This window comes from Mesitornis unicolor, unplaced genomic scaffold, assembly GCF_000695765.1.
Source record: "Mesitornis unicolor isolate BGI_N332 unplaced genomic scaffold, ASM69576v1 scaffold53065, whole genome shotgun sequence".
Lineage (NCBI taxonomy): Eukaryota > Metazoa > Chordata > Aves > Mesitornithiformes > Mesitornithidae > Mesitornis > Mesitornis unicolor.
Window position 1 is genome coordinate 12645 of NW_010187192.1, and position 9240 is coordinate 21884.

The window sequence follows — 9240 nt, forward strand, 5'->3', positions numbered from 1 at the left end:
TTTTTGGCTGCTGGTGTGTATTAAGAACCAGTGACTGTAGCATACAAAATTTGAGCTTGTAACAGGCCACTTGAAACTTAGCAAATTTCTACACAGGTTTTATTTTTCCTAGGCTTCTTGGAAGAAAATTGAAATGAACAAATATCAAGTAAATAATCTTGGAATTATTGCAGTAGTTCTAATTGCTGATGAATGGCAATAGGAGTTTCCAGTTTAAAATTCAGCTGCATAATTCTGCAATGCGCTTTCTTTCTGAGACATAATTTCCTCTCATTTTTATTTAACTTACTTATCATTTGAACTTATGCTATGGAGTGTTAAACTTCCCATTTTCTGTTCTAATCTTTGCAATCTACCAATGAATTGGCTTGTGCTTTAACTGTAAGGTGATGATGTGCTCCTCACGATGTTAATTTTGTAACATTATATTTTAATGATTTAGTTAGTTTTATAACTAGGACCTTGGAGACTGTAATTGGAGACGTTCTTTTATGCCAGAATAGTAGTAAATATGTTAAAGATCTGCCAACAGCACCCTTACTAATATAAAAGCGTGTGTGTGTATACAGGTCAACATGCACGCATAAATCTGAGCAGCAGCACATGTAGAAGAGTGATCCCTGTGTTTGCAGTCGTGGCTGGTCATGACATTGACAAGCAGGAAGATGAACTCAACAGGGTTTCAGTCTTCTATGCTACTGTTAAAGATCTGTTGTCAGCCTGATAGAGCTGGGCCTTGTGAATGGAAGGGCTTGGGAGTCCTTGCTTTTGAGAGTAGTCTATGGTTTGAGGTACTTCTTAAGTTTTAAAAAAAAACCTGAATTGTAACAATTTGTAAATAACATATGTATTTCTCAAGGTCCGACAAGAATTAGTTGAAGAATATGAACAAGTTAAGAGCATTGTCAACACTTTAGAGAGTTTTAAGATGGAGAGACCTGCAGATATCCCTGTATCCAGCCAAGATGAGTCTTTCCGAGATCCTGCTGTTTGGCCCCCTCCTGTTCCAGCTGAGCACAGGTAATGAGAGGTTCAAATAGAGTGGGTGGAATTAAGTTGGGTCACCATCATTTTATGTTCTTTTTTGAATGCATTTGTAATGTGAAAATCACATTAAATCATAGATTTATTGCTGAAGTCCTAAAGAAAGTCACTCCTTTTTCTGGTAGGAGTGGCTAGCTAAGTGCCTGGAGCTAGAGACTGCTGGAGAGGTAAGGGGGGTTTTGGTGACAGTTGCCTTTCTCATGTGCTGGGAGAAAACTTTTCCATTTCAGTTTATTTAAGCAATTGAATGCATTGATGGCTGAGGAGTCCATAAGGAGCTGGAACTGAAGGATCTTGAAGGACATGGTGATTAGAAATCCCTCCCTAGCTCTAGATAATATGACCTGTGTTTAATCCATTGGTTACTTTTATTGCTAAACACATTCAATTACACATGGTGTTTTTCTTCTGTAACCACCTTTAAGGTAACTTTAGTTAGTTAGTAGTTTTCTCAAAACAGATGCTTGTGCATTTTCTGAGATCCCTATTTTGATCCTAGTAGAGCTTGACACAGGTCATTGGAAACAATAAATACAAATTTAAAAAAAGAATAACAGCTATCATGCCAATGTTTTTCTAACATTAGCAAAGAATTTTAATATGAGTCTACTCACATAAGCAAAGGAACAAGTAAAATGAGAGATCATGGTTAACAGAAAGAAATGCCAAATTTATTTGTAAATTTTTGTGCTTTATGCTTATCAAACAAATGAATCTTTGCTTTTCAAAGAAAACTAAGAATGTAAGTGTAATATAATATCAACGCCGTTTGCTTTTGTAAGTGGTGGAAATTATTATTCAAATTTTTGCAATAATATTATGTGAAGATGTCAAGGCCCAGTAGTTCATCTGCCTTCTTAAGCTGGAATTTAAATCTTGTGCAAATAAGTGAGGAAAACTAGCCAATCTTCCCAGCTGTAAAGCTTGATGAAAATATATGCAAAGCAAAATGTAGCAGTTTTATGCAGCAGTGTGTTTAAGCATGTACTCATTTTAAGCCATATTCCAGGCAACTGTTTGTGGAGTTAGCAAATACTGAGTTACTCAAAACAAGAATCAGTAGACAATGTAACAAGGGACACTAATTAACGTTGGGTGCCATTCCTGGTTCTGTATTTCAAGTCCAACCCCTAGAGCAAAATGACTGTGACACATCATCTTAAAACCAAATTGTGCCTCCTTGTGCTGCTGCTGAGTTTTCTTTGACATCGTGGGCGATGCACACAAGTAAAGGTGGTTGCAGTTCAGATCTGTTTGCTTTTGCTTTCTAGGCAGTTTTTGTGTTTTGACATTTTTCACACAGGGGAATGAAGTCAGAGGTAGGAGGCTTGTTTTAAAATGCTCCCCCCTTTGTTTTGGGGCCTGTCAAAGCTTTTTTTTCTTTTTTTTTCCCCTCCACCAGGAATATGGTCTGGTTGTGTAGCACTTCTGCATAAGAATGTAGCCTAATGTAGTCTCCTGGTTTGAAATCAAGGAAAACTACAGTTTGAAGACCTTTACTAAATGGTTTCCTCTTTTGTTACATGCTTATTGGTTTGTTGTAAAATTGGTTTGAAGTACCGATCTAATAGTATTGTTAATTTTCTTTTTTTTTCAATGTTGAAAGTTTTTTTTCCCTTCTGTATTTTTTCTTACTTTGGACGTCAGACAGAACCATGAATACGTTGCTGGATTTGCAGGTATAGGAAGATAAGACTTAGGGGCTTGTCAGCAAGGGAATTAATGAAATATTAAGAATCCTTACTTCTTAATGTTGCTCTTTTCTCACTGTTTTTAGCATATTTTTGTTGTCATTGTTTATTGCCAGGGCTCCACCTCAGACAAAACGTCCCAGCCGCGAGGTAAAACCTCTGAGGAAAGACTCACCAGGCCTGCAGCCTCGCGGGCCTGTGGGCAGAGCACACGCGGTAGCCAAGGGTGAGAAGCCTGCAGGCAGCCGTGAAAGGGAGTCCAGAGCCAGAGGAAGAGATGACAAGGTAAGAAGTGGGAAGGAACGTGGTGGGGAGGAGTTACAGTGCAGCAGGTGGCAAAAGGAAGCATTCTTAGTTTTATTATGATCTGTACTAAATGATTAAAAAGCCATGAGAATCTTGTGCAAGAAAACTTGGCGTTTTCCTCTTGCCTCATGAACAAAGCATGTCTCGTGGGGATATTTAGTAATAATGACACAAAATCAAGGAAAATTCTGTCAAGTTTGCTCTGTCTTGATTTGAGAAGATTTTCTGATAGGGAGGAAGCATGGTGGCCTGTTTCTGGGGGTTTCTCATAATCTCAGTTAGACCATGGGCCTGACTCTAATCTGGCAGTGTCTATCAGGTGTAAAGTCCCTTCTCCTCCCTTTCTCCTCCCTTTCTCCTTGCTTTCTCCTTGCTTTTCTCTTCCCTTTCTCCTCCTTCTCCCCCACTTTTTCTTTTCAAAAGGAAGCCAAATATTTTGTAAAGATTTCCATGTAAAAAGTGCAAAGTGAGACCAGTGAGACCTTCTCTAGACTTTAGGCATTATGAATGGAGTTCCATGGTACCATTGCCTCTGCCATGCTGCAGTAAAGTTTAGGTGTACCTAGAAGCCCAGGACGGTTCTGTAAATGCATTGATACTAAAATCTGTGCCAAATTATTTGAAGCTACATGTTTGAAAAATGATGTGAGGGAGCCGTAGCAAAAGCAAACTCTTAGCAGCTTTCATTTTCTTGATGAAAAGGGTTTTGTATTTATTACAGTGTTTAAGAGAATGCTTCTTGAAAAGGCTTTGTTTTAAAAACAAAAGCAATTAAATAAATTAGAATCAACTGGGTTTTCTTTCTTCTGAAGACCCATGAAAAAGAAGCAGCACTGAAGTGAAAGGAGAAACAGTGATTCACTATAAAGTAATGATGTGAAGGGCAGGACTGTTTTGTGGGTGAAAAAAATGTCTGTGTGTGCAGATTGCTGTTTCTGAGACATGTGCATTTTTAAATTTAACTGTGGAATCAGTGCCAGGAGCCCAAGGAGTCTGTGGTATCAATGATAAAAGTCGAGAGGGTACTGAAGCAGCTTTATTTTCCTGACAGACAGTGATATGAGAAGTCCCTTTGTAAGGGGCCATATGGTATTGTACGGATCTTGATAGATAAATAAGACAATATTTAGGCCAGTTTTCTTTCAAATGAATTTGGTTAGTCCCTTCATGGCCTTTCTATTACAGGTTGCCTCTTCACAGCACAGGAAGAATTCAGAGATATGCTTTTTCCATCATGAAATGCTTTTTTGATACACAGGCAAAGTATTAAGTAATCCCAGCCCTTATTACCGTCAGTAGGTAGGGCCAGGCACATTTTCAGCAGTGCCACTGAGTGACTGTACAGATCAAGTTTAATAATTTTAGAAATCTCTCTACCCTGGAACAGTAAGATTTAAAATAACAAGAGTGCATCCTGCAAGCTATAGAAAGCTTGTGAAGATCTGTGAAATTATTTACAGTTCTGCCAGCTACACGGGGAATCGGAGTTGTGGTGTGTGACAGGTTCACCAGATGTGCTTGTGTAAGGCAGCCTTCAGTCTTAGCTCTAATGAGGGTGTTCCCTGCTCTCAGAGCTTTCCAGTGCTAAGCATTACAGGGCTTTACTATAAGGAGCCCACACCAACATGACTTGTATAATGCTTGTCTCTGGGAATAATGCGATTAGCAGCACTGCTGCTGTCAGATGGAGGAAGAGTCATGAAGATGTCCAGTTTAATACAGCTGCATTTTAAATGCTACTCTTACCTCTATAAATTGGTCACTAGGTGGCAGATGGAAAATATGTCTACTTTTCAAAAAATACCAACACACGTGCTCTTCTTTTCACCTTTGTCTAGTTCCTTGGTGGTTATTTTACTGGGGTATATATGCAAAAATCACACAAGGTTACAAATTCTCAGGTATTGTATGATGATTTGGAGGTTGGTCAGGACTACTTAGAACATGTAATGAACTTGGATGCCATATCCATTTCCTGAGATGTTGGTTGCAGTGTAATAGGTTGTACACTGTCCTAGCTATACTATCACAATGCAATATGCATATTTATTTGTGATTTTTTCAAGATAACTATAGCTAGAGTATATATGTTTTAGAAATGCTCTGTCTCACTTCACATGTGGCGCTTTCTTTCACCATTTCTCTTCCCCAAACCATATAATCTTTTCATTCTGACTGTAACCATCTTGGGAGAAGGAGTTTTAACCTGACTACGCTTGTAAAATGACCTTCTTTACTGCTATATAGAATAATTTTGAACTGCAAGACATCAGATGGTGTTTATCCGCTAAACCCTTATATTTACATGTTCCTTTTTCTAAAATACTGCTTTCAAGTGCTTCTTCCTTCTTAGTTCCACTGGCAATTATTAAGGTTGTTCTCAAGGTACCTTCTGCTGGATCACTGCCAAGAGTTTTACCTTCTGTTCAGTAGTTCACCTTAAAGAGGCAGCATAAATGCTACCTCTTTGTGTCTTAGAAATTTCATAATACCATATCTAAGCACTAGAACACTTTTTTAGGAGTACTCTTTCATAGAATCGTGGAATGGTTTTGGTTGGAAAAGAGCTTTAAGATCATCGAGTCCAACCATTGAACCAGCCCTACTAAGTCTGCCACTGGACCATGTCCCTAAGCACGACATCTACTCGTCTTTTAAACATCTCCAGGGATGGTGATCCAGCCATCTCCCTGGGCAGCCTGTTCCAGTGCTTGACAACTCTTTCAGTAAAGAAATTCCTCCTAATATCCAAACTAAACCTCTCCTGGCATGACTTGAGGGCATTTCCCTTTGTCCTATTGGTAGCTACCAGGGGACTAAATAATCTTTAGATTATTTTAGATTGCCAGTGGACAAGGACAGTAGATATTGTGAAGGATATGAAATAGCAAAGGGCTGTGCTGCCATATCAAACAAATGAATATTAAAATTGGTGAAGATAAGACTTTGAAAAAGGAGCTTTTTTCCTTGGTTATTCTTATGTGCATCATCAGAGGCAAAGGCAAGGTAGATTACAGGAATAAGGATGTGACATGAGGTAGTCATATTTAGGTGGAGGCATAGACTTCCATGCATTGGGACTGGAAGGCTGCATAATCTCCATCAGAGAACAATGAAAGAACTGGTAGGTGAAACTACAGGGTCAGGAGCAAAGATTTCCAGTAAAATTTACTGTTGTCTCATGTAAATGGTGAGTTGTGATGATACGCCTGTATTTAGAAGGGGAAGGAAAAGTGATCCAGGCAATTGGAGTTGTTAATTTTACCTAAACAAAGTGAGCAGAGTTTTACAGTAAATTTAGAAGAGATGAAAAGTTGAAGATTTGGGACTAACCAAAAAGTTTGAATAAAGTGAAATTTGATTTCTTAAGCAAAGGTGTTGCTTTTGCCAGCACTTCCTTTGGAGTTCTAGTTAAACTCTTAGAGAAAGAAATTCATCTACCTGGATGCCACATCGGAAATAATTGGTTAATTTAGTGAGTGTGTGGTGTAGAATTGTAAGGTGGGGGAATGTAAACAGGGAGTACTGAAAGAAAAAATATGAGTTAACTGGCAAATTATCTATGGATGTCCATAGGAATTGAGACGGACTTTTGTTTTATATTTAAATTAATGACCCTGGTATAAAAAAGAGAGGTATTTGCTAATTAAATTTGCTGATGCACACCAAACTGGGAAGCACCGCCATCAGAACTTAGTACAAGAGTAGAAATACATTCATCTTAGAAATAAGGTTTTTGTTCCAGTGATTTAGTGCAGGTTTGACAGCTCTCCCTGATGGAAAGGTCAGAAATTTTTGAAACTTAATTTTTAAGTCAGAACTTGGTTGGCTGAGCAGGTTATGTGATGGGATTGCCAAGGGGACTTGGTGGAAGTGGCCTCCTGCAGTGCTCTATGTTGGTGTTTGTTCTTAGAGAGACACCATGGAAGCAGCTTTATTTAAAGCTGTTTTGGGAAGGTAATTTCACAAGAAGAGAGCAGGATATGACTAAAAAATTATGCTTACTCCTGCTGCCTGGATTCAGGTGACAGTTTTAAAATTGTATTTTCTAGTCTCCACTCACCTGCTAACTGAGGATTGCATGTTGGACCAATTTGAGACCAACATTATTAATCTTATTACTTGTGAAAACTGTAAATACTTTAAATACTGGTTTAATTCTGGAATTGAAAAAAGTATCGAAGCATTCAGTGTCACTGACACTATCGCCAAGAGGATGCTGAAAGCATCTCCCCGTTGGTGAACCGGGGGGAGCCGGAAAAAACTGTCCCGGGAAAGGCGAGTATCCCAGGACCAGGCAGCTAGGGTTTGGACCCAGCCCCGGGTGCAGGCGGGCGCGGGGATGCGCCGCTGCCCAGCGGCGGAGGAGCCGGGGCCGAGGCTGAGGCTTAGGCCTAGGCCGGGGCCGCCCCGCCGTGCTGCCACCCCGTGGCTGCGCCGGAGCCGCCGTCGCTGAGTTTGTGCTGGGTTTGTGCTCCCAGCGAGCCGCAGCCGTGAGCCCTGCCTTCTGCTTTTTAAAGCCTGCCTTGACTCTGTTTCACCCAGAAAAAAACCTCCAAACATCCGATTTGTTTTGAGATGTGCAGAAAAATTCTTCCACTAGGAAAACTACTCCACTGCAGAGTGATAGAAGTGTGTAACAAAGACAGACAGCAAATACCTTCATTTCTTTTTTTTTTCCTTCTTTCTTCTTTTTATGGTTACATTTGGATTCCATTTTCTCTCTCCTGAAATCTTCCAAAGTCTACAGGGCTTTCCTTTCCATTTCCTTTTTACACCAGACCATTACATTTCTGACACCAGCTTTTTATCTAAACAAAAATTTCCGCTTTATTTCCATTGCAAAAAAACTGATCTGGGAGTACTAAACAACACAGAGTTCACTTTGAAGCAAGAAATAAAAATAGTGGGAAGATAAACTGCTCCCTCACAGGCCTCGTGGGGAAATGGCAACCTGGAGGGGTGTAATCGCTACCTTTTTCTTTCTCCGCTGCGAGGTTATTTGTGTGTCTCCAGTTGCTGCTCAGCCCGCCTTTGCCTGGACTGCCTTTGTCCACCCAGCTAGGATCCTTTAGCTGGCTGCTGATGGCATTTAGAAGCTGAGTTAAGAGTCCTAAAGTAGCTCCTTGCTCAGCCTCCTTCGTTAAAAGGGTGCAGCTGCTTTTCAGGCACAGTTGAATGCTGCTGTTGAGCTGGGAGGGGAAGTGGTTTCCTTGGGAAGCAAGAGAGGAGGAGTATGAGTCCTGGTGCTTCAAAGGGAAAATGTTTCTGCACCTCCATAAGCGTAACGGAACTGTGGAGGTATTAACCAAAAACTCTGGGCTGTTTGGGGCAGAGGCCCTGTGTGGCTTGGTCGCCGAGTGAGCATTGGCACGCTGCAGAAATTATTGTAGTTCAGAGAGGCCTGGGTGACTTGGGAGCTTCTTTAATGTGACCTTTTAAAAACAATTTAACTGCTTATGAAGCTGGCCTGTGGATGAGAGGAGGGAAATAGTTTGGAAAGTTAAGGAAAGGAGGAAATATGATTCTATGAAATAGTTTTCCAGTTGAGGAAAGGAGAAATTGCTGGGCAGTAAGACTTTAACTGAACAAGGGGAGAGGATCTTCTTGATTTTCCTTCACCAAAGACAGTGGGTATAACAGCTTTTGTGTTCAGTGATGATGGGGTGCCAGTTGCTTAGCTCTGACAGGTGTAGCATCTTCAAAATATGCTCTGGATGCTCTGTTCTTCAGCCAGGAGTTAATGTAGCATCAAGTCATTATGCAGCCTGCTTTGTGAGGCTGTTTCTTGCATTCGTGCCTTTGGCTGGCCAGGGAGTGTGGCAGTCGTCTTAAAGAGTGGTTTAGCACTGTTAAGAGAGTCTGGTTTGCTGCTTTAAAACCAACCAACCCACCTACCCACCCGCTGTGATACATAATGAGCTCTGATGGGGTTTTTAGCAGAGTGAGCTGCACCTATGAAGGAAGCATGGTGCTGTTTTGAGCGAAGCAGACACAGATGTTTGGGGACTGTCTGTGGAGTGTAGGGTGTGAACACCTTGGTTTTGCTGGCCATTGTGGTGCTAAGATAGCAGTGTTAAAGCTTGATACTTTCTTGTGGCTTCTACAGAGGTGAACCAGGCAATGTTGCTATATATTACTAGTAAAGGATACGTTGAAAGAATAATGTCCTTATGAACCTGTATGACTTTCACTTCTA

The 9240-nt window shown here is 40.5% G+C and overlaps 1 protein-coding gene across 1 annotated transcript in view; it reads left to right on the forward strand.

Moving 5' to 3' along the window:
- LOC104541315 (katanin p60 ATPase-containing subunit A-like 1) overlaps window positions 1-9240 on the forward strand; it is a 17213-nt gene that overhangs the window by 7221 nt on the left and 752 nt on the right. Inside the window, exons 2-4 of the mRNA XM_010185350.1 lie at window positions 860-1020; window positions 2852-3027; window positions 6148-6169. Of these exons, the coding sequence (XP_010183652.1) occupies window positions 860-1020; window positions 2852-3027; window positions 6148-6169 (359 nt within the window). The remainder of the gene's footprint in view (window positions 1-859; window positions 1021-2851; window positions 3028-6147; window positions 6170-9240) is intronic.